At 37.2% G+C, this 26,536-nt stretch overlaps 1 protein-coding gene across 1 annotated transcript; it reads left to right on the forward strand.

The window, feature by feature from the left end:
- The first annotated feature begins 3,522 nt into the window (after positions 1–3,522).
- LOC113928639 (olfactory receptor 14K1-like) lies at positions 3,523–4,446 on the forward strand. The gene has a single exon (XM_027604486.1). It carries the CDS (start codon positions 3,523–3,525, stop codon positions 4,444–4,446), a length of 924 nt encoding a protein of 307 aa, XP_027460287.1.
- Positions 4,447–26,536: the final 22,090 nt, after the last annotated feature.

Genomic DNA, 26,536 nt, shown 5'->3' on the forward strand with positions numbered 1-26,536 from the left:
AACCCTCAGTTTGTTCTGTATAGTTAAGAGTTTCTTTCTCTCTTTTTCCTTTGTTCATTTGTTTTGTGTCTTAAATTCCACGCATGAATGAAGTCATATGATATTTGTCTTTCTTTGATTGGCTTATTTTTCTTAACATTATACTCTCTAGATCATCCATGTTGTTGTGAATGACATGACTTCATTTTCTTTTATAGCTGAGTAATATTCCATTATATATATATATGTATATATATATACACATATTCCACTCTACCTTTAATCAAAAATAAAATGTCTAATACCTTTTAACCCTTATGAGATCTTCTATTCTCTGTCATTTATTCAATTTTGGATTATTAAGTAATTACGTTTGAAAACAAAGTATGATATCAAAATCTTCAAAACAATCTTCTTTTTATAAGTGGTCTTGTTAGACAGGGAATTTCTTGCCTAAAGTCCATGGGAGTGATAGAAATATTTGTTTTGTCTGGGTGCCTGGGTGACTCAGTTGGTTAAGCGATTGCCTTCGGCTCAGGCCATGATCCTGGAGTCCTGGGATTGAGTCCTGCATCGGGATCCCTGCTCAGCGGGGAGTCTGCTTCTCCCTCTGACCCTCTCCCCTCTCATGTGCTCTCTCTCTCTCTCTCATTCTCGCTCTCTCAAATAAATAAATAAATCTTTAAAAAAAAGAGAAATATTTGTTTTGTCTGTTAAATATGTTAAAATATTTGATATTGGGGCACCTTAGTGGCTCAGTTGGTTGAGTGTCTGACTCTTGATTTCAGCTCAGGTTATGATTTCAGGGTGCTGGATCAAGCCCTGCATCAGACTCCATGTTCAGTGGGGAGTCTGCTGGAGATTCTCTCTCTCCCTCCTCCTCTGTCCCTCCCCCTACCTGTGCTCTTCCTTTCTCTCTCTCTAAAAATAAACAAATAAATACATATTTAACAAATAAAATTAAAATTATCTGATATTTATATGCAACTTTTTACATTAAAATATGACTTCATATCCCATTAACACAGTAATTATTTGGAAATAAGTGGTTTCAAAGTATTGTTTACTTTAAGATGAGAAAAATAACTTTTTGGTTTTATATATTTAACTTAATCGATAGAAACATAATATTGAACTATAGGAAAATTTCATATTAAATATTAATAACTCTTTTTGGGGCACCTGGGTGGCTCAGTCGTTAAGCGTCTGCCTTCGGCTCAGGTCATGGTCCCGGGGTCCTGGGATCGAGCCCCACGTCCGGCTCCCTGCTCGGCGGGACCCTGCTTCTCCCTCTCCCACTCCCCCTGCTTGTGTTCCCTCTCTCACTGTGTCTCTCTCTGTCAAATAAATAAAATCTTTAAAAAATAAATAAATAAATAAATAGATATCAATAACTCTTTTTGATTATGGAAAATATTAACAATTGTGCCTGATTGTGAAACCAGTATGGATGACTTTCAGATGTTAAAATAAATATTTGTTTTATTAATAAAAAATTATGTCCACATAGAGGCAAAGACAGCATTGGCCAAACTATATGTATATGTCTATTTTGCACTCTTCCAAATTAAAGATTAATAGGAGTTCAACCAAATGGAACTTCTCTGAAGTTAAGAAATTATCACATTGAAAGTAGCAGAAACTACATAAAGAATCAATAGAAAGTCTGAGTCTACTTTTCCAGGTGGAAAGAAGAAACATCAGAGTAAGCACAAGGGAACCTTCAATCTGGCTCACTGTCACATGGAGAATGAATAATCACTGTTCTTCTTCCAGGGCACAAACACTGTGTTGATGCTGGATTACTCAGATAATTAAGGCTTAAGGCACTGAAATTAAAATGATTGAAGGGCTTTCCATAGGTAGAAGAGCCTAAGTAGGATAATGATGATCAAATTCCCACTACCTTTGGCTTTCAAGAGAAACTCCATGTCATGGTGTGTCAGTCTGATGATTGGGAAGATGAGTGATAATGCAGGAGAGATGGGCTCAGACACAGGGAGTTCTCAAAAGTCTGACTGAGAAAGGCTGATGAGAAAGATTCCAAGGGTGGATGAAACATTTTTACAGTTAGTACTCAATTAGAAACTTGTGGATCAAAGGCTGAGTTTCATTTACAGAGGTTAAGGAAATTTTTTTTCTTAAATTACAGTGTTCACTGAGAAAGTCACACATATTGTGAGGGGTTGAAAGAGGCTGTATGGAGATCTAAAGAAATTGTCACTGAAGTGAGGCTAAAGTACAATTAAAAGGTGATGGGTATTAAGGAGAGCACCTGTTGTGATCAACACTGGGTGTTATATATATATATAATAAATATATATATATATAAAATGAACCATTGAACACTACATCAAAAACTAATGATGTACTCAATGTTGGCTAGCTGAACATAATAATAAAAAAAGAAAATAAAAAAGAAAGAAATATCTGAGGGACAAAATTATGATAAAAGATCTCAATGGGGTTTTTGAGTGATCATGGATTATAAGTCTTGTGTGAGTCTAAAATGGGAGGACACTGTGTTTTTCTCACTAGATACAGTTACATCTCTAATATGTGCTTGTTCTTGCTGTTAATTAAATCCTTGCTAGTGTTGCATGCTAAAAATCTGCTTTATAGTCTTCAATTTTGTTCTTTTCATAAGAAAATGGTACTACACATTTTTAAACCAATTTGACAAAATTACCAGGGTAGCTTTCTGTTTTGTTTTTTAGTAAATAACTTCACAAAGAAATAGCAAATAATATTGATGATATTTTCCTTTTAAATATTTTTATTTATTTATTTGAGAGAGGGCCATAGAGCATGCAATAGAACATGAGTGGGGTGGAGGGACAAAGGGAGAGGGAGAAGCAGACACCCCACTAAGCAGGGAGCCCTACTGCTGCCTGGATCTCAGGACCCTGGGATCATGACCTGAGCTAAAGGCAGATGCTAACCACTGAGACACCCAGGCACCCCATTGATGATATTTTCACCAAAAAAATAGGTTTTTAATGAAAACATGGGATAAAATTTAATGTCTTTCAATGAGAAGTGGGTAATAGAATATCAACTAACATTAATGATTATTCAAACAGTGTGCAATATGCTACAAACAGAAAATTCATCCATAACTTCTTTTTTTTCTGCATAATCTCTCATCCATGACTTCTGACCCACATCACCACTTACATCAATTAGGATATTTATGCATAACAAATATGCATTCTATTACAATTGGAATTATGTAGCCAATTCTGAAATTCCCGCTGAAATAAATTTACTCAAAAATCATTTCAAGTATTGAGTTAGAGAGGCAAGTGGAATTATTTTCATCTTTCACAATGAATTTAAGTCCAGTTATATTGGACTGTTATGCTTATAGTTGTTTTATATCTGATTAAACTATAAATATAGATATCTTGGTATTTTAAATTTTCCATCTATCCCATGTTAATAAAGTATACATGTTTCAAAAACAAAGAAGCAAATAATATTTTGTTATTTTAATGTAACTTTTTTCTTTATTCAGTAGGTGGCTTTTAAGTATAAAATACGATGAATCAAACAGTAATAATGGAATTCTTTCTTCTGAGATTTACTGAGAACCAGATGCTCTTGAGGCTACATGCTGTGTTTCTCTTCCTGATCTACCTACTGGCCATAATGGAGAATTTAATTATCATGCTCCTCACAATTCTTGACCAACACCGCCACACTCCAATGTACTTCTTCCTAAGGCATTTATCCTTCTTAGATATGTGTCTCATTTCTGCCACAGTCCCCAAATCCATCCTCAATGCCATCACCTTCACTGACTCCATCTCTTTCCTGGGTTGTGTGTTACAGCTCTTCCTTGTGGTACTAATGTCTGGGTCCGAGATTGGCATTCTCACTGCAATGTCTTATGACTGCTATATTGCCATCTGTCGTCCTCTGCATTATGAGGCTGTTATGGGCAAAGAGGTCTGTGTCCAGCTGGTGTTAGTCTCCTGGCTCAGTGGAGGGGTCTTCAGAATCTTGTACTCAGCTGGGACATTCTCTTTAAAATTTTGTGGGTCCACTAAGATACATCAGTTATTTTGTGATGTGCCTGCCCTACTGAAGCTCACTTGTTCTGTGGAACATGCAACTATTAATGTCAGTGTGGCCATTGGGGTCTGTTATGGATTTGTGGTCTCTTATGTACATATTTTCTCCACTGTGTTAAATATCCCAACCAGACAGAAGCAGGGCAAAGCCTTTTCCCCCTGCTTGCCTCACCTGATTCTGGTGACTACATTCCTTCTAACAGGTACTATTGCTTATTTGAAGACAACATCTCATGAGCCTTCTCTCCTGGACTTGTTCATGTCTATGTTCTATTCTGTGGTACCTCCCACCTTGAACCCTGTTATCTACTGTCTGAGGAGCAAAGATATTAAATTAGCTCTTGTTAAAGTCCTATGGAGATTAGCTGATTATTTTACAGGAAAATACTGAACATATGTTGAAATTAAAGTTAAGCAAAATAAAAAAAGGAAAGGAAAGAGAAGAAAAAGAAATTAAAATTAAGCTACTCACTTTTATTTGATTTTAAAAATATAACTCTATGGGGAGAACATTTTAAAAACAGATGTTGAAAATGTTGCCCCATTTCATATTGCAACGTGTCCTGAATAAAACTTTGTTTCAAGAAGAAAAAAGAAGATATTAAAAGGAGTAATGGAAAGGTGATGAAATTTGAAGCTGTTTATTACTCAAATAGCTGTTTGGAGTTATTTCTACTAAAGATCTATAATATATCATAGGGTCTTGTTAGTAATGGTCTCAGGTTGTCAATTTTATTTTTAATTCATTTCAGAGATAGAGTAGGAGCAGGAACAGGGAGGAGGGAGGAGCAGACTCCCCACTGAGCAGGGAGCCTGACTCTGGGCTCAATTCCAGGACCCCAGGATCATGACCTGAGCCAAAGGCAGATGTTTAACTGACTGAACAGTGCAGGCACCCCTCTGATTATCAGTTATAATAGAAATTAATTGTCTCTTATATTCCTTCACTTTCTATCTTAATTATATAGAAATTATGAAAATTTTTTCTCTTCTTCAGTGATTTGGACTCCTGTGATGAACTACATATACAGTGAGATTTGCATGAGATTTTTATTCCTCCAAAACTATCATCTTCCATGACATTTCATTTATATCATTTTTTAATATCCTAGATTTTGCATCTATATTTTATTCATTCCACTTTATAGCATTTGCTTTTCAATATCTGATGGGAATTTGATTATTATTTATTTATTTATTTATTTTTAGGTAGGCGCCACACACAGTGTGGAGCCCAATGTGGGGCTTGAACTCATGACCATGGGATCGAGACCTGAGCTGAGATCCAGAGTCGGGACATTTAACCAACTGAGCCACCCAGCCACCTTGAAAATTTGATTTTAATATGAATTGAGTTTGACTAAGTTTTGCAGTTTAGGAAAATACTCAATTTACTCACAAGCTTCAGTTATTTGACTTATATATATCTTATGATGGATTTTATATATTTACTCATATATTTAATTAGATTATTCTTACATTTTTGTTCCTTTGATGAAAATTATATTTTTGTACTCATATATTTTTTATTTATATAATTAACTTTTATCTAATGTGCTGATGTTAGATATTGTGCTAATTATTTTTTAATAATGTTGGAATTTATGAAAATAGCATCTGGCACTGTTTCTCTCATTGTGATAAATCCCACATCCACTTTTTCCAGGTTTCAGTGTCATATAACATTTCAAATAGCCTAAATATTTAAAATTATTTTCATTTTTTGCTGCAGAAAACTATCTTGTCACTTTTATTCTTCCAACCAATGTGAAGTGATGTGAATATAGTTAAATAGATGGAAAAAGGAGACCGAGGGAAGTTGGGTAGCATGTTATGTTATATGGCTTGTAACATAGAGACATAAAAAATGTCTGTAGCAATACATTTCATGTTCTGTAGACTCATCATTGCATTTCTGAAGCTTTATATTACCCTCCTCATGAAATCTCCTATGTTTCCAAATTATATCCATATTTCAAAGTCTAGCTTAAATAAGGTTTTGATATAGAGAATTATGAGAGCATTTAATTGCATATTTCCCAATCTCTAAATCCTTGTACATAGTTGACAGAAATGGTTTTGATATCTCTTCTAGTGAGACTCATACATATAGTTGATAAAAAAATATATATCCTTTCTAATAAGCAAATTATTTTAATACACAGCAACTGTTTTAAGTGATGCCTACGTGAAAAACCCATACATTAATGCTGTCAATAGACATAAGTTTTAAAGTTAAGGTGTCTAGAAATGTGCTATAAAGAAAAATGATAGACAATAGATACAGGAAAAAAATAGATGGTAGATACATTGATTAACAGATATATCAGTTGAAATTTTCTTGTGCAATTTTTATCATTGAATAAAATGAGAAGAACTGGTCTCGCCATGTGCTTTTTCAGATTCCACATATAAGTGAGATCATACAGTATTTGTCTTTTTCTGTTTGACTTCTGACTTTTCACTTAGTATAATGTCCTCAAGATCCATCTGTATTGTCACAAATAACAATATATTAATTTTATGGGTGACTATGATTCCATTGCATATATATACACCACATTTTATTTAGCCATTCATCCGTCAATACATACTTAAGTAACAGATACATGTTTCCATGTCTGAACTAAGGTAAAACTATTGAAATGAAAATGGAGATGCATAGGTCTTTTTTGAGTTAGTGTTTTAGGTTCCTTAGGATAATACCCAGAAGTGGAATTGTTGGATCACTTGATAGTTTTCTTCTTAATTTTTGTTGAACTCCATACTGTTTTCCATAGTGGCTGCACCAATTTATATTTCCACCAAAAGTGCACAAGCATTATTTTTTCTCCATATTCTTCCCAGCACTGTATATTTCTTATCTTTTTGAAAACAGCCATTCTAACAGGTCTAATAGGTATAGTATTGGTATTTCTAGGAGTGTAATTACTTGTTTATGGGTTATACATATCATAAAACTAAATAATTTCAACTTGTTTTGCGGTATGGCTGCATCAAGTTTCACTTCAAGTCATCTTTTATAATAGTTCCTGTGGCTGCAGTTTCAGGACCACTTGGTGTTTGGGAGTTTTTTTAAGTTTTAACCCTTGTGGTGGGTTTACATAGACATTTCACTATGTTTTTAATTTTCATTCACTTGATGATTAATAATATTGATGATATTTTTAAATGTTGGGTTTCCTCTTTTATAAGTTGCCTATTCAAGTTTTTTCATTATTTATTTGAAGGAACATTTAAATAGTCTAATTAAAATGGTGGTTGGTTATGAGTTTTGAGTATCATTTTTTATGACTTACTCTTTAAATTGTTTTAATGTTATCTATAAAGAACAGATGTCTTCGCACACCGTGGTTATTCAACAGCATGATGAAAAGATATGACCAGTCAAATTGAGCAATTCCTGTGAAAGTCAGAGCTGCGTGATAACAGACGTTCTTACCTCCAAGAATTAAAATTTCTGGATCACTTGAGTTTAAGATGTTTGGATTTTGGGGAGAAGGAAAGATGGCGGAGGATTAGGGAACCCTATTTCAACTGGTCCCTGGAATTGAGCTGGATATCTACCAGACCATTCTGAGCACCCAGGAAACCAGCCTGAGTTGTAAGAAGATCTGGATCTCTACAAACAGAATATCACAGGCAGTTGGTTTTGAAGTACAAAGCTGGGAGCCCTGATTCCATGGGCAGATATTGGAGGATAAACGGCAAAGGGAGGGTGTCTGGCCATGGGGATCCTACGCCGCTGGTGAGTGACAGCCTCATGTGCTAGGGACTGGGCACAGACTCGCGGACCAGTAGCAGCGGGGAAAGGACTTTGGGCAGCCCCCGGGGTGGAAACCCGGAGTGGCGGGGTCACACCTGAGAACTGGGAGCGGCTGGCGGTTATAGAAGCACAAAGGGCAGAGACGTGCTCAGACCAGGAGGCAGGACTGGGGGCACTGCAGAGGAGCACACAACCCAGGACACAGCAGTTTATAGCAGCACAGACAGAAATGGAGATGCTGTGGCCTGGGGAGGTTAATGAAGAACAGACTGTAACTCTCTCTGCTCTGACTCAGAGAAGAGAGGTGGAAAGCTGCCAGGAAAAGCCACCAGAGAACAAAAACCCCCAAAACTGATTCCTGCTGAGCCCATCCCCCACCATAGGGGGGCAGTGCAACTCTGCCCAAACAGGCTTACCTGAGTGACAGCAGGGCAGGCCCCTCCCCCAGAAGACAGTCTGGGAAAACAAAAGACCAGCAACCTTAAGGTCCCAAGAAAATAGGTGCATCTTGCTTGGGTTCTGGTCAATAATTTGCACACTATACATTCCCTAAAACACCCATCAACAGAATGACTAGGAGGAGGAACTCCCAAAATAGAAAAGACTCAGAGATTATGACTTATGCTGCAGATTTACAAATGGATGCAGATATAACCAAGATGTCAGAGATAGAATTCAGGCTAGCAATTATGAAGACAATGGCTAGAATGGAGAAATCAATAATGGCAACATAGAGTCTCTAAGGGCAGAAATGAAAGCTGAATTGGCAGAACTTAAAAATGCTATCAATGAGATCCAATCCAACCTAGATAATCTAACAGCTAGGGTAAGTGAGGCAGAAGAATGAATAAGTGACCTGGAAGACAATATAATAGATAAAAAGGGAAAAGAGAAGGCCAGGGAAAAACAACTAGAATCCATGAAAATAGATTCAGAGAAATAAGTGACAACATGAAGTGTTCCAATGTCAGAATAATTGGAATCCCGGAGGGAGTGGACAGAGAGAGAGGACTAGAAGATGTATTTGAGCAAATCGTAGCTGAGAACTTCCCTAATCTGGGGAATGAAACAAACATTCACATCCTAGAGGCAGAGAGGACCCCTTCCAAGATCAAGAAAAACAGGCCAACACCCCGGCATGTAATAGTAAGACTCGCAAATCTTAGAACCAAGGAAACCATCTTAAGGGCAGTTAGGGGGAAGAGATTCCTTACAGACAGAGGGAGGAACATCAGAATAATGTCAGACCTATCCACAGAGGCCTGGCAAGCCAGAAAGGCCTGACAAAACATATTCAGGCTACTAAATGAGAAGAACATGCAGCCAAGAATACTTTATCCGGCAAGGCTGTCATTTAGAATGGATGGAGAGATGAAGAGCTTCCACGACCAGCAGAAACTGAAAGAATATGTGACCACAAAGCCAGCCCTGCAAGAAATTTTAAGGGGAGTTCTATAAAAGGAGAAGGACCCCAGGAGTGATATACAACAGAAATTTACAGGGACAATGTATAAGAACAATGTCTTCACAGGCAACATGATGACAATTAATTCATATATTTTAATAATCACTCTCAACGTGAATGGCCTACATGCTCCCATAAAACAGCACAGGGTTGCAGATTGGATAAAAAGACAGGACCCATCCACATGCTGCCTTCAAGAGACTCATTTTGAACCTAAAGACACATCCAGACTGAAAGTGAAGAGATAGAGATCCATCTCCCATGCCAGTGGACCACAAAAGAAAGCTGGGGTAGCAATTCTTATATCAGACAAATTAGATTTTAAACTAAAGTCTGTAGTTAGAGACACAGAAGAACACTATATCATTCTTAAAGGCTCTATCCATCAAGAAGATCTAACAATTGTAAATATCTATGCCCCCAACATGGGAGCAGCCATCTACATAAACCAACTGTTAACTAAAATAAAGAGTCATATTGATAACAATACGTTAAATGTAGGAGACCTCAATACTCCACTCTCAGCAATGGACAGATCATCTAAGCAGAAAATCAACAAGGAAACAAGAGCTTTGAAGGACACGCTCGACCAGATGGACCTCATAGATATTTACAGATTATTCCACCCTAAAACAAGAGAATATTCATTCTTCTCCAGAGCACATGGAACTTTCTCCAGAATAGACCATACATACTGGGTCACAAATCAGGTCTCACCTGATGCCAAAAGATTGAGATTATCACCTGCATATTCTCAGACCACAATGCTTTAAAACTGGAACTCAATCACAAGAAAAAAAATTGGCAGAAATTCAAACACTTGGAAGCTAAAGAATACTCTGCTCAAGAATGTTTGGGTCAACAAGGAAATCAAAGAAGAACTTAAACAATTCATGGAAATCAATGAGAATGAAAACACATCAGTCCAAAACCTATGGGATACTGCAAAGGTAGTCCTAAGGGGGAAATACACAGCCGTCCAAGACTCACAAAAAATTATAAAAATCCCTAATTCACCAACTACTCTACACCTTAAAGAACTAGAGAAAAAGCAACAAACGATGCCTAAGCCACGCATTAGAAGAGAAATAATTAAAATTGGAGCAGAAATAAATGAATTAGAAACCAGAAACACAATAGATCAGATCAACAAAACTAGAAGTTGGTTCTTTGAAAGAATTAATAAGATCGATAAACCACTGGCCAGACTTATCCAAAAGAAAATAAAGGACTCAAATTAATAAAATTATGAACAAAAGGGGAGAGATCATGATTAACACCAAGGAAATAGAAACAATTATTAGAAATTATTATCAACAAAAATATGCCAATAACCTGAGCAATCTGGATGAAATGGAGGCCTTCCTTGAAACCTATAACTGCCAAGATTGAAACAGGAAGAAATTGACAACCTGAATAGGCCAATAACCACTAAAGAGATTGAAGCAGTGATCAAAAACCTCCCAAAAAACAAGAGTCCAGGGCCTGATGGATTCTCTGGGGAATTCTACCAAACATTCAAAGAAGAAATAATACCTATTTTACTGAAGCTATTTCAAAAAATAGAAACAGAAGGAAAACTTACAAACTCATTCTATGAGGCCTGCATTACCTTAACCCCCAAACCAGGCAAAGACCCCATCAAAAAGGAGAATTTCAGACCGATACCCCTGATGAATATGGATTCCAAAATCCTCAACAAAATCCTAGCTAAAAGGATCCAACAATACCCTAAAAGGATCATCCATCACAACCAAGTGGGTTTTATCCCTGAGATGCAAGGTGGTTCAACATTTGCAAATCAATCAATGTGATAGAACACATTAATAAGAGGAGGGAGAAGAACCATATGGTTCTCTCAATTGATGCAGAAAAAGCATTTGACAAAATACAACATCCTTTCCTGATTAAAACTCTTCAAAGTACAGGGATAGAGGGAACATTCTTCAAGTTCATAAAATGCATCTATGAAAAACCCACAGTGCATATCATCCTCAAAGGGGGAAAGCTGAGAGCCTTTCCCTTAAGATCAGGAACACGTCAAGGATGCCCACTCTTGCCATTCTTTTTCAACATAGTATTAGAAGTCCTAGCAACAGCAATCAGAGAACAAAAAGAAACAAAAGGTATTCAAATTGGCATAGAAGAAGTCAAATTCTCTCTTTTCACAGACATCATGATACTTTATGTGGAAAACCCAAAAGACTCCACCCCTAAATTACTAAAACTCATACAGCAATTCAGTAATGTGGCAGGGCACAAAATAAATGCACAGAAATCAGTTGCTTTCGTATAAACTAACAACACAACTGTAGAAAGAGAAATTAGAGAAACGATTCCATTACAATAGCACCCAAAACCATAAGACACCTTGGAATAAACCTAAACAAAGAGGTAAAGGATCTATACTCTAGGAACTACAGAACACTCATGAAAGAAATTGAAGAAGACACAAAAAGATGGAAAAATATTCCATGTTCTTGGATCAGTGGAATATACATTGTTGGGTGGAGCAAGATGGCAGAGGAGTAGGAGACCTGGATTTCGTCTGGTCTCAGGAATTCAGCTGAATACGGATCAAACCATTCTGAACACCTACGAACTCAACAGGAGATCGAAGAGGAGAGTAGCAACAACTCTCTGAACAGAAAAGCGACCACTTTCTGGAAGGTAGGACCCACGGAGAAGTGAATCCGAGGCGATATTCGGGAGGATAGACGGCGGGGGAGGGGGCCTCCAATGGCCTCTTCTGGCAAATGTTAGAGCCGCAGAGCACAAAATTGAAACTTTTAGAAGTCGATTCCGCTGAGGGACGTCACTCCAGTGGCTAAGCAGGAGGTAGAACCCTCGTGGTACAGTGTGGTCTCAGGACCCTCGGGGTCACAGAAAGACCGGGTGTGCCTGAGTGCGGCAGAGCTCCCAGGTATTGGAGCGGGGAAGCCGGCTGCAGAGACGGAGCCGAGGCGTGGGCTGGGAGCTCAGGGTGGCCATAAATTGTGATCCCTGGCCCACTCGGGCCACTGCGCCTCCAGCAGGGACCCAACAAGCAGCAGAGCCGGGGAGACTCCCCTCCCTCCCCCGGGAGGGGCGGCACGGGAGCACACCGCAAGGATCTGCTGGATTTAGAGATTCCACACAGGGTAGGGTGCCAGAGCTAGAAATGCTCAGTCACAGGCCGGGTGAGCGCGGAGTGCGGCCGGAGACCGGGGAGATGGGAGTGATTGAATGCTTTTCTCTGGGGGCGCACTGAGGAGTGGGGCCCCGAATTCTCAGCTCCTCCAGGCAGAGAGTGGGAGGCCACCATTTTCACCCTGGTCCTCCAAAGATGTGCCCAGAGCTGGCAGGGAACAAAAGCTCCTGAGAGCAAACCCAAAGAGCTTGCTTAGCCCGGACCGACAAGAGCGGGGCAATTCTGTCTCCATGAAGACATTTGGAAACCACGGCAACAGGCCCCTCCCCCAGAAGATCAGCACCAACGGCCAGCAAGCCAAGACCAAGTTTACCGATCAAGGAGAATGGGAGAACTCCAGCGCTAGGGGAATACTGCACATAGAATTCATGGCTTTTTTACCATGATTCATTAGTTTTCAAAGTTAATTTTTTAAACTGTTTTTTGTTTTTTTGTTTTTTTGAATTTTTCTTTTTCCCTTTTTCAACCAACATCTTATCAATCCCTTTTTTAAAAAAACGTTTTTTATTTTTCATTTTTAGAGCCATATTTTATACCTTCATAGTAGTTACCCTTACTTTTGGCATATATATATATATGTTATTCTCTCTTTAAAATTTTGATATACAGTTTCTTCTAACAGATCAAAATATACCCTAAATCACTAGTGTATGGCTTTGTTCTAGTCTCCTGCCTGATCACAGTCTCTCCCATTTTTTTTCTTTTCTTTTTTCTTTTTTTTGAATTTTCTTCTTTCTTCCTTCAAACAACTTATCAATTCTGTTTATAAAACCTTTTATAAGTTTCATCTTTACACTCATCTTCTATCCCTTCATTGTATCAACCCTTATTTTGTACATATATAACTCTTTCTTCCTTTAAAATTTTAGGAAGCACTTTCTTCTAACAGACCAAAATACACCCAAAATCTAGTGTGTGGCACTGATCTATGCACTAGCCTGATCATATTTGATCATATTCTGTTTTTTTTTGTTTTGTTCTGTTTTTGTTTGTTTTTATCTTTTTCTTTTTCTTTTTTTCTCTTTCTTTTTTCTTTCTTTCCCTTTCTTTTCCCCTGGTTTCAGGTCTTTTCTGATTTATATAGAGTATATTTGCTGCGGAAGTTTTAACCTCTTAGCATTTTGTTCTCTCATTTATTTGTTCTCCTCTGGACAAAATGACAAGACAAAAAAAATCACCTCAGCAAAAAGAACAAGAGTTAGTACGTCTGCCAGGGAAATACTCAATACAGACATTAGTACGATGTCGGACCTAGAGTTCAGAATCATGACTTTAAAGATACTAGCTGGCCTTGAAAAAAGTGTGGAAGTTATTAGAGAAACCCTTCCTGGAGAAATAAATGAACTAAAATCTAACCAAGTCGAAATCAAAAAGGCTATTATTGAGGTGCAATAAAAAATGGGGGCACTAACTGCTAGGATAAATGAGGCAGAAGAGAGAACCAGCGATATAGAAGACCAAATGATGGAAAATAAAGAGGCTGAGAAAAACAGAGAGAAACAACTACAGGATCACGAGGGCAGAATTCAAGAGATAAGTGATACGATAAGACGAAACAACATTAGAATAATTGGGATCCCAGAAGAAGAAGAGAGAGAGGGGCAGAAGGAATATTGGAGCAAATTATAGCAGAGAACTTCCCTCATGTGGGGAAGGAAACAGGCATCAAAACCCAGGAGGCACAGAGAACCCCTCTCAAAATCAATAAAAATACGTCAAAACCCCGAAATATAATAGTAAAACTTAAGAGTCTCAGAGACAAAGAGAAAATCCTGAAAGCAGCTCGGGAGAAGAGATACGTAACCTACAACCATAGAAATATTAGATTGACAACAGACCTATCCACAGAGACCTGGCAGGCCAGAAAGGACTGGCATGATATCTTTAGAACACTAAACGAGAAAACTATGCAGCCAAGAATACTATATCCGGCAAGGCTGTCCTTGAAAATGGAAGGAGAGGTAAAAAGCTTCCAGGACAAACAAAAACTAAAGGAATTTGCAAACACAAAACCAGCCCTAAAAGTAATATTGAAAGGGGTCGTCTAAGCAAAGAGAGAGCCTAAAAGCAGCATAGATCAGAAAGGAACACAGACAATATACAGTCACAGTCACCTTACAGGCAATACAATGGCACTAAATTCATATCTTTCAATAGTTACCCTGAATGTAAATGGGCTAAATGCCCCAATCAAAAGACACAGGCTATCAGATTGGATTGAAAAACAAGACCCATCAATATGCTGTATGAAAGAGACACATTTTAGATCCAAAGACACCCCAGATTGAAAGTGAGAGGGTGGAAAACCATTGACCATGCTAATGGACACCAAAAGAAAGCTGGGGTGGAAATCCTTATATCAGACAAATTAGATTTTAAACAAAGACTGCAATAAGAGATGAAGAAGGACACTATATCCTACTTAAAGGATCTATCCAACAAGAAGATCTAACAATTGTAAATATCTATGCCCCTAACATGGGAGCAGCCAATTTTTTAACACAATTAATAACAAAAGCAAAGAAACACATTGACAACAATACAATAAGAGTGGGGGACTTTAACACCCCTCTGACTAAAATGGACAGATCATCTAAGCAAAAGATCAACAAGGAAATAAAGACTTTAAATGACACACTGGACCAAATGGACTTTACAGACATATTCAGAAAATCCATCCCAAAGAAGCAGAATGCACATTCTTCTCTAGTGCCCATGGAACATTCTCTGGAACTGATTATATCCTAGGTCACAAATGAGGTCTCAACCGGTTCCAAAAGATTGCGATTATTCCGTGCATATTTTCAGGCCACAATGCTTGGAAACTAGAACTCAGTTACCAGAGGAAAGTCGGAAAGAACTCAAATACATGGAGGCTAAAGAGCATCCTACTAAAGAATGAATGGGTCAACCAGGAAATTAAAGAAGAATTAAAAACATTCATGGAAACCAATGAAAATGAAAACAAAACTGTTCAAAACCTTTGGGATACAGCAAAGGTAGGCCTGAGAGGAAAGTAAATAGCAATACAAGCCTTTCTCAAGAAACAAGAAAGGTCTCAAATACACAACCTAACCCTACACCTAAAGGTGCTAGAGAAAAAACAGCAAAGAAAGCCTAAACCCAGCAGGAGAAGAGAAATCATAAAGACCAGAGCAGAAATCAATGAACTAGAAACCAAAAAACAGTAGAACAGATCAACGAAACTAGGAGCTGGTTCTTTGAAAGAATTAACAAGATCGATAAACCCCTGGCCAGACTTATCAAAAAGAAAAGAGAAATGACCCAAATCAACAAAATCATGAATGAAAGAGGAGAGATCACAATCAACACCAAAGAAATACAAACAATTAAAAGAATATATTATTGGCAACTCTATGCCAGCAAATCACATAACCTGGAAGAAATGGGTGCATTCTTAGAGATGTATCAACTCCCAAAATTGAACCAGGAAGAAATAGAAAACAAGAACAGAGCTATAACCGCTAAGGAAATTGAAGCAGTCATCAAAAATCTCCCAACAAACAAAAGCCCAGGGCCAGATGGTTTCCAAGGGGAATTCTATCAAACATTTAAAGAAGAATTAATACCTATTCTCCTGAAAATGTTCCAAAAAATAGAAATAGAAGGAAAACTTCTAAACTTATTTTATGAGGCCACCATTACCTTGATCCCAAAACCAGACAAAGACCCCATCAAAAAGGAGATTTACAGACCAATATCCTTGATGAACATGAATGCAAAAATTCTCTCCAAAATACTAGCCAATAGGATCCAACAGTACATTAAAAGGATTCTTCACCATGACGAAGTGGGATTTATCTCGGGGCTGCAAGGTTGGTTCAACATCCACAAATCAACCAACGTGATACAATACTTTAACAAAAGAAAGAATAAGAATCATATGATCCTCTCCATAGATGCAGAAACAGCATTTGACAAAGTACAGCATTCTTTCTTGATCAAAACTCTTCAGACTATAGGGATAGGCGGTACATACCTCAATATCATAAAAGCCATCCTTGAAAAACCTACAGCGAATATCATTCTCCATGGGGAAATGCTGAGAGCTTTTCCCCTAAGGTCAGGAACGTGGCAGGGATGTCCACTCTCACCACTGCTATTCAATATAGTATTAGAAGTCCTAGCCACAGCAATCAGACAACAAAAAGAAACCAAAGGCATCCAAATCGGCAAAGAGGAAGTCAAACTCTCACTCTTTGCAGATGATATGATACTGTATGTGGAAAACCCAAAAGACTCCAACCCAAAACTGCTAGAACTCATACAGGAATTCAGTAAAGTAGCAGGATATAAAATCAATGCACAGAAATCAGTGGCATTCCTATACACCAACAACAAGACAGAAGAGACACAAATCAAGGAGTCAATCCCATTTAAAATTGCACCCAAAACCATAAAATACCTAGGAATAAATTTAACCAAAGAGGCAAAGGATCTGTGCTCAGAAAACTATAAAATACTCATGAAAGAAATTGAAGAAGACACAAAGAAATGGAAAAACGTTCCATGCTCATGGATTGGGAGAACCAACATTGTGAAGATGTCAATGCTACCTAGAGCAATCTACACATTCAATGCAATCCCCATCAAAATACCATGCAGTTTTTTCAAAGAAATGGAACAAATAATCCTAAAATTTGTATGGAACCAGAAGAGACCCCGAATAGCCAGAGGAATATTGAAAAAGAAAAGCAAAGCTGGCGGCATCACAATTCCGGACTTCCAGCTCTATTACAAAACTGTGATCATCAAGACAGTATGGTACTGGCACAAAAACAGACACATAGATCAATGGAACAGAATCGAGAGCCCAGAAATGGACCCTCAACTCTATGGTCAACTTATCTTTGACAAAGCAGGAAAGAATGTCCAGTGGAAAAAAGACAGTCTCTTCAACAAATGGTGTTGGGGAAATTGGACAGCCACATGCAGAAGAATGAAACTGCACCATTTCCTTACACCACACACAAAAATAGACTCCAAATGGTTGAAAGACCTAAACGTGAGACAGGAGTCCATCAAAATCCTAAAGGAGAACACAGGTAGCAACCTCTTCGACCACAGCCACAGCAAATTCTTCCTAGAAGCATCACCAAAATAAGGGAAGCAAGGGCAAAATGAACTATTGGGATTTCATCAAGATAAAAAGCTTTTCCACAGCAAAAGAAACAGTCCACAAAACCAAAAGACAACCGACAGAATGGGAGAAAATATTTGCAAATGACATATCAGATAAAGGGCTAGTGTCCAAAATCTATAAAGAACTTTCAAACTCAACACCCAAAGAACAAATAATCCAATCAAGAAATGGGCAGAAGACATGAACAGACATTTTTCCAAAGAAGACATCCAAATGGCCAACAGGCACATGAAAAAGTGCTCAACATCTCTTGGCATCAGGGAAATCCAAATCAAAACCTCAATGAGATACCACCTCACACCCGTCAGAATGGCTAAAATTAACAAGTCAGGGAACGACAGATGTTGGTGGGGATGTTGAGAAAGGGGAACCCTCCTACACTGTTGGTGGGAATGCAAGCTGGTGCAACCACTCTGGAAAACAGTATGGAAGTTCCTCAAACAGTTGAAATTAGAGCTACCAATCGATCCAGCAATTGCACTACTGGGTATTTACCCCAAAGATACAAATGTAGGGACCCGAAGGGGTACGTGCACCCCAATGTTTATAGCAGCAATGTTCACAATAGCCAAACTGTGGAAAGAGCCAAGATGTCCATCAACAGATGAATGGATAAAGAAGAAGTGGTATATATACACAATGGAATATTATGCAGCCATCCAAAGGAATGAGATCTTGCCATTTGCAACGACGTGGATAGAACCGGAGGGTGTTATGCTGAGTGAAATAAGTCAATCAGAGAAAGACATGTATCATATGACCTCACTGATATGAGGAATTCTTAATCTCAGGAAACAAACTGAGTGTTGCTGAGTGGTGGGGTGTGGGAGGGATGGGGTGGCTGGGTGATAGACATTGGGGAGGGTATGTGCTACGGTGAGCGCTGTGAATTGTGCAAGACTGTTGAATCACAGATCTGTACTTCTGAAACAAATAACGCAACATATTTTAAGAAAAAAGAAAAAGAAGAACATAACAGGAGAGGAAGAATGAAGTCAGAGGGGGAGATGAACTATGAGAGATGATGGACTCCGAAAAACAAACTGAGGGTTCTAGAGGGGAGGAGCGTAGGGGGATTGGTTAGCGTGGTGATGGGTATTAAAGAGGGCACATTCTGCATGGAGCATTGGGTGTCATGAACAAACAATGAATCGTGGAACACTACATCAAAAACTAATGATGTAATATATGGTGATTAACATACAAATAAAAAAATTAAAAAAAAAGAAGTCAAACTCTCACTCTTTGCTGATGATATGACACTGTATGTAGAAAACCCAAAAGACTCCACCCCAAAACTGCTAGAACTCATACAGGAATTCAGTAAAGTAGCAGGATATAAAATCAATGCACAGAAATCAGTGGCATTCCTATACACCAACAACAAGAAAGAAGAGAGAGAAATGAAGGAGTCGATCCCATTTACAATTGCACCCAAAACCATAAGATACCTAGGAATAAATTTAACCAAAGAGGCAAAGGATCTGTACTCAGAAAACTATAAAATACTCATTAAAGAAATTGAGGAAGACACAAAGAAATTGAAAAACTTTCCATGCTCATGGATTGGAAGAACAAACATTGTGAAGGTGTCAATGCTACCTAGGGCCATCTACACATTCAATGCAATCCCCATCAAAATACCATCCACTTTTTTCAGAGAAATGGAACAAATAATCCTAAAATTTGTATGGAACCAGAAGAGACCCCCAATAGCCAGAGGAATATTGAAAAAGAAAAGCAAAGCTGGCAGCATCAGAATTCCGGACTTCCAGTTCTATTACAAAGCTGTCATCATCAAGACAGTATGGTACTGGCACAAAAACAGACACATAGATCAATGGAACAGAATTGAGAGCCCAGAAATGGACCCTCAACTCTATGGTCAACTCATCTTTGACAAAGCAGGAAAGAATGTCCAATGGAAAAAAGACAGTCTCTTCAACAAATGGTGTTGGGGAAATTGGACAGCCACATGCAGAAGAATGAAACTGGACCATTTCCTTACACCAAACACAAAAATAGACTCCAATTGTTTGAAAGACCTAAACGTGAGACAGGAGTCCATCAAAATCCTAAAGGAGAACAAAGGCAGCAACCTCTTCCACCTCAGCCGCAGCAACTGCTTCCTGGAAACATCACCAAAGGCAAGGGAAGCCAGGGTAAAAATGAACTATTGGGATTTCATCAATATAAAAAGCTTTTGCACAGCAAAAGAAACAGTCCACAAAACCAAAAGACAACCGACAGAATGGGAGAAAATATTTGCAAATGACCTATCAGATAAAGGGCTAGTATCCAAAATCTATAAAGAACTTATCAAACTCAACACCCAAAGAACAAATAATCCAATCAAGAAATGGGCAGAAGACATGAACAGACATTTTTCCAAAGACATCCAAATGGCCAACAGGCACATGAAAAATTGCTCAACATCACTCAGCATCAGGGAAATCCAAATCAAAACCTCAATGAGATACCACCTCACACCCGTCAGAATGGCTAAAATTAACAAGTCAGGAAACAACAGATGTTGGCGGGGATGCGGAGAAAGGGGAACCCTCCTACACTGTTGGTGGGAATGTAAGCTGGTGCAGCCACTCTGGAAAACAGTATGGAGGTTCCTCAAACAGTTGAAAATAGAACTACCATACAATCCAGCAATTGCACTACTGGGTATTTACCCCAAAGATACAAATATAGGGATCCGAAGGAGTATGTGCACCCCAATGTTTATAGCAGCAATGTCCACAATAGCCAACCTGTGGAAAGAGCCAAGATGTCCATCGACAGATGAATGGATAAAGAAGAAGTGGTATATATACAAAATGGAATATTCTGCAGCCATCCAAAGGAATGAGATCTTGCCATTTGCAACGACGTGGATGGAACTGGAGGGTGTTATGCTGAGTGAAATAAGTCAATCAGAGAAAGACATGTATCATATGACTTCACTGATATGAGTAATTCTTAATCTCAGGAAAGAAACTGAGTGTTGCTGGAGTGGTGGGGGGTGGAAGGGATGGGGTGGCTGGGAGATAGACATTGGGGAGTGTATGTGCTATGGTGAGCGCTGTGAATTGTACAAGACTGATGAATCACAGATCTGTACTTCTGAAACAAATAATGCAATATATGTTAAGAGAAAAAAAAAGAAGAAAATAGCAAGAGGGGAAGAATGAAGGGGGGAAATCGGAGGGGGAGACGAACCATGAGAGACGATGGACTCTGAGAAACAAACTGAGGGTTCTAGAGGGGAGGGGGTGGGAGGATGGGTTAGCCTGGTGATGTGTATTAAAGAGGGCACATTCTGCGTGGAGCACTGGGTGTTATGCACAAACAATGAATCATGGAACACTACATCAAAAACTAATGATGTAATGTATGGTGATTAACATAAGAATAAAAAATTATATAAAAAAGAGTAAAATAATCTGAATTATTCTGCAAAATTATAAACATTTTGATATATATCTGATTTTTTTATTATTTTTTACCCTTAACTAAGACCTTTAGTTTCAGAGTCTCCACATCTATTCTAAAGAAATTCTCATTTAAGAGATACTTAAGAAGACAATTTTTAATGCTTTTGTTAAATTTTTGTTTCTTCTGTAGCAAATTTTCACAAATTCTGTGGTTAATTGCATGTTTTGTTTTAAAGTGCTGTAATTTAGAAATCCAACACCAACCACACTGGGCTAAAATAAGGATGTGGTTGATATGGCTGGTTGGTCATGTTTTCCAGTCTATATGGGACAAAGGACAGTAAAGACTACATCAGGTTCTTGTTAAATCTTTCTCCTTTCCAAGAATGTTTTTGTGTAAGAATTCATCTATTTTGTTTTTATAAGACATGCACATTTTTACTCCCCCGACATGCATGTTAGGGTTTATGACCTCTTCACTATGCCACTCCTAGTATGTGTCTGAATTTGATGTGTTAAGTGAGCAGATTAGGAAGAATAGGAAGAAAGAATAGGAAAAGTCTTTCATTTATGAGTCCTTGGTATATTTATGATGAAACATGTATCTTTATAAAATATATCCTGAATTATTAGTTCAGTATTCTAAATAAAATTTTAAGTACACTGAATAAATTTTCAAATCCTTTGAAATAATAGAAGTTAATCACTGAATATTTTTGTAAAAGAGTTTGGTTTTTTACACATTACCTTTATCCACAAAAATTAAATACAATTTTTCTTTTCATTTTTTGATTAAAGACATTACAGTAAAGAATAAAAATGAAATTTATAACAGGAAGGAGATGCAAAATGTGGACAGAAAATTAATAAATATGGGCTTATATCATTACCATGAAAAAAGTAATACTTATAGATGAAAAAAGAGAGAAGGATAGAGAATATGGGGAAAAGGTCCACCTTTCCTACCCAGTGGCTCCTCATACATCTATTCTCCCACATGTGTTCATGCATGCTCACACAATCTTGCACACACATTCATTCCCAGGCTATATATCCAATGTTTTTTGGGTCAAGATAGGAACAAACTTTAGAGAAAAGTGGTTGAGAATAAAGTGAAAATGATAAATATAAACAGAGTAATGAGGAATAGCATCACTGGCAGAAATGCTTCCTTCAATGATAAGTTATAGTATCTTTGAAAAATAACATGTAGGAAATATTTTATAAAAGTTGTACAGAATAATTAATAATTACTAATGCTTATTAATAATTACTAATGCTTATTAATAATTAATTAATATTTACTAATATACAAGAAATTTAGCTGTAGACAATTTGTCATTTTCTACAAAATGTCAATTTTTAGTAATTCTTAAAAAAAGAAAGAGGATCTCAACTGAATTCTATCCAATATGTCAAGCTTTCTCAAATTATTTTTTTTTATTTTAAAGATTTTTTTTTATTTGACAGAGAAAGACAGTGAGAGAGGGAACACAAGCAGGGGGAGTGGCAGAGGGAGAAGCAGGCTCCCCACCGATCAGGGAGCCCGACATGGGCCTCGATCCCAGGACCCTGGGATCATGACCTGAGCCTAAGGCAGCTGCTTAACAGACTAGCCTCTCAGGTGCTCCGTCTTCTCAAATTCTTGAAAGAGAGGAGTAAACAACCATTCTAGATAAGACAGCAGCACATTTAGAAGGCTCATATTACAATTGTGGCATCAATATGAATGTTAGAAAATTGACTTATAGTTCAAACCAAGGCTATCAGGGCATTTAGTAATTTATCTTCTCATGTAAGGATTGCTATATTTTAATTTATTTTTATTTTATTAAGAATACCATAAATATATTATGACTGCATATATCATAACTGTAGAATTTGATGTAAAGACTAATTTCAACTAATATGTCTTACGGATGATTTCCTTGAAGCTGATAAAGAGTTGAGATTGAAGGAGTCAAGTGTCTGCTCTGGTGTTTGGCAATTAAAGAAGCGGTGAAACCTGAAGGTTTTTCACTATAATATTAATCGAGTGACTCTTTGCCAGCCAGACTGCATTGTTGAGTAAGAGGTTAGTAAGTTTTTACAAAATCTTCAAGAAATACAGTATCATGGGCGCCTGGGTGGCTCAGATATTAAGCGTCTGCCTTCGGCTCAGGTCATGATCCCAGGGTCCTGGGATCGAGTCCCACGTCAGGCTCCCTCCTCAGCGGGAAGCCTGCTTCTCCCTCTCGCGCTCCCCCTGCTTGTGTTCCTGCTCTCGCTATCTCTCTGTCAAATAAATAAATAAAATCTTTTTTAAAAAAAGAAATACAGTATCATTTTATAATTACTTTTTGGAATTCCCCTAAAAGTCAGAACTTTGCACATTTTTTTTTTGTTTCAAATTATGCCCTGGAACTATCTTCTGAGACAACACATTTGAAATCTGAATTTTTGTGATATAGACAAAAAATAATTTTCTAATGCTTCTTTCAATGTCCTGTTTGTCACCCATATTACAATGACTAAAAATGGAATGCAATTGACAAAAGTTAAAGGAAAGCATGAAGTCAGGATGGTATAATTGAAACAAGACCAAAGAATACATTTTTCCAACAAGCACTGTAATTAACTTATTTTCTCATTGAGAACATTTGTTTTTTACTCTCTGATCCTTGTCCTTTCCACCACAAAATGGAAAGATTGGATTTATGTTTCCAATGAAACTTTCATCTATAAACTGGGTTTATTGCTTATAGTACATAATAATAGTAATCAAATTCAAGGGTGTGCCAGGCTTTATCTTATTACTTTGAGTATTATAGTTTGATCCTATTTGCACCCTATCTCAACATACTACATTAAATACTGGTGTTATCACCATATTTTACAAGATAATATAGGCGTAGGGAGTTTTAAAAATTCAATGAAATAGATTTCTTTCTTTGCTATGTAGTTTTGTTTTAAATTACTGTGTTTTATTCTCTATATAATTGAACCATCAGTGTCTTTTTTTTTTTAGATCTGAGATTTCTAGTGAGTTTGCTTAATGAGGTTTTCTTTGTGTTATTATAAATATGATTTAAATTTAGTTTCATGTCCAGGTTAAGAAGACAATACATACCTTTTATTCTTAATGATGTCCATTGGGATAATCATTTTTACAGAGACTGGATCAGACATAAAGTCTCATAGGTAGTGCTGTGTAGACAAAGATCATGACCCTAACTACAGCAGCTTCTTGTCTAATTCAGATCATTTTGAAGCAATTAAAGTGTATACTTCAAAGTAAATGTATACATACATATATATGCATATACATAAATACTCTACTTGCATGAATAGCTACTTATTTGAAATCCACTTTTTCACAGAGAAAAGCATCTTTTGTACCTTTCTGATCATACGTAGCCCATGAAGGATTTTTTACCCATTTGTGTTCCTACAAATTTATGAATTCCTGGGGTTCATCTTACCTGCTATGATGCAAAATTCTAAGGTTCTGTTGATTCCCAATGTCTTCTTTTTCTTGATAGCTTTTCTGCTGTTCATACTATGAGGGAGAGATTAATGATGATCATCTTGTCTGAAGTCTTCCTCTTATATTTTCAAAGAGCATAAAATACTTTTCAATTTGTTGTGTATCACCCTTTGGGAAAACTATGGATCTACAGAGAAGCAAGAGTCCCTTCAGGACTATGAGTGTATTTCTGTATGAAAACATATTAACCGGGATTAATCAGGGGCATTTAGCCCTGGCATGAATATCTGACACCTCATATTCTTGCTTTTGAGTGAAGTCTTTTCCCAAGTCATTGGAAATATACAACTGGGCCTCTGCAAGGAGGAAAAACAACAGATAGAGTCCAGTGCACTTTATTTAACATTCGATTTTAATCAAGAGGGAATGAATTTATATGTTCTAAATTACATGACAAGCTAAATACTAAGCTTCTATATGTTTTTGAGGGTGCAAAGAAATTTGGTTTTAATTAGGTTTGTTTATGATCTACATTTATAGTGCTGTGTACTGTTTTCTCCACACTTGTAAAATCTGCTTTGATTTAAAATATTTCTTAAACTTGAACATTTGCGATACAGATATAATAATTTCTTTAATGATTTCACTCATGTCCTAATTGTGATACTATTAAAATGTATAAAAACTAAATGTACTTGATAAAAATTGAAGGGAAAGATGGAGTCAGGATTGTATAATTGAAACAGACACAAATATACCATTTTTTCAATAAGCATTATAATCAATGTGCTTAGCTTAGTATGTTTCCTTTCACTCTCTGGCCCTAGTTGTTTCCATTATAAAATGAATTCATTGAATGTCATGAATTCTAAGAAAATTTTATTTATAAACTGGATTTATCACTTAAGTACATAGTTATATTGGTCAAATATAAATATGTGCCAGGCAGTCCTCTGAGTACATTGAATGGTATACTCAGTCCCATTTCTACCCCACAATAACACTTTCAACTAGGTGATATCATTATTAACATATATATATATACAATATATACTCCCTGAAACTTCCCTACCAGTATTAATAAGCATCACCTTCCACTCTCATCCAGATGTTAATAGAAATCAAACAGAGAATGAAGGTTTCTACTTTTGACTATCAAGAACAAGGAACCATGAGAGACGATGGACTTGAAAAACAGAGGGTTCCAGAGGGGAGGAGGGTGGGAGGATGGGTTAGCCTGGTGATGGGTATTAAAAAGGGCATGCTCTGCATGGAGCACTGGGTGTTATATGCAAACAATGAATCACGGAACACTACATCAAAAACTAATGATATAATGTATGGTGATTAACATAACAATAAAATTTTTAAATTTTTATTTTATTTTATTTCTTTAAATATATTTATTTAAGAGAGGGAGTGAGAGAGAGAGAGCAACAAGCAGGTGGAGCAGGAGAGGGAGAAGCAGGCTCCCCGCTGAGCAGGGAGCTTGATGCGAGGCTTGATCCCAGGACCCTGGGATCATGACCCAAGCCGAAGGCAGAGGCTTAACCGACTGAGACACCCAGGCATCCCATAACAATAAAAATTTAAAAAAAAGAACAAGGTAGCACTGCCATTTTACTCATCAGACCAATATCAGAGGAGTTCTGCTAAAACACAAGATTTACAGAAGACACATGTATCTTATACTATTATAATTTAGATGTCCAGTTTTAAAAGAACTCACTCCTCACACCAATAACAATGAAAATCCCCCAACTGAGAAAAGACAATAAAGAGTTGTCAACAATAAAATGATGGAAATGTTAGAATTTTGTGACAAAGTACTTAACTCAGTCATCAGAAAAATGATTAAAAATAAATTATAAATATGCTTGAAACAAATGAAATCATAGAAAACTTCTGCAATAAAAAGTGTTCAGAAACATACAGATGATTTAAAAAAATCAAAATTTAATAACTAAGGGGAACCTCGGTGGCTCAGTTGGTTAGGCATCAAACT

Source organism: Zalophus californianus, chromosome 5 (assembly GCF_009762305.2).
Source record: "Zalophus californianus isolate mZalCal1 chromosome 5, mZalCal1.pri.v2, whole genome shotgun sequence".
Taxonomy (NCBI): Eukaryota; Metazoa; Chordata; class Mammalia; order Carnivora; family Otariidae; genus Zalophus; species Zalophus californianus.

Excerpts from the sequence above, each read along its gene's own strand:
- LOC113928639 (XM_027604486.1), top strand. The coding sequence starts at position 3,523 with ATGAATCAAACAGTAATAATGGAATTCTTTCTTCTGAGATTTACTGAG.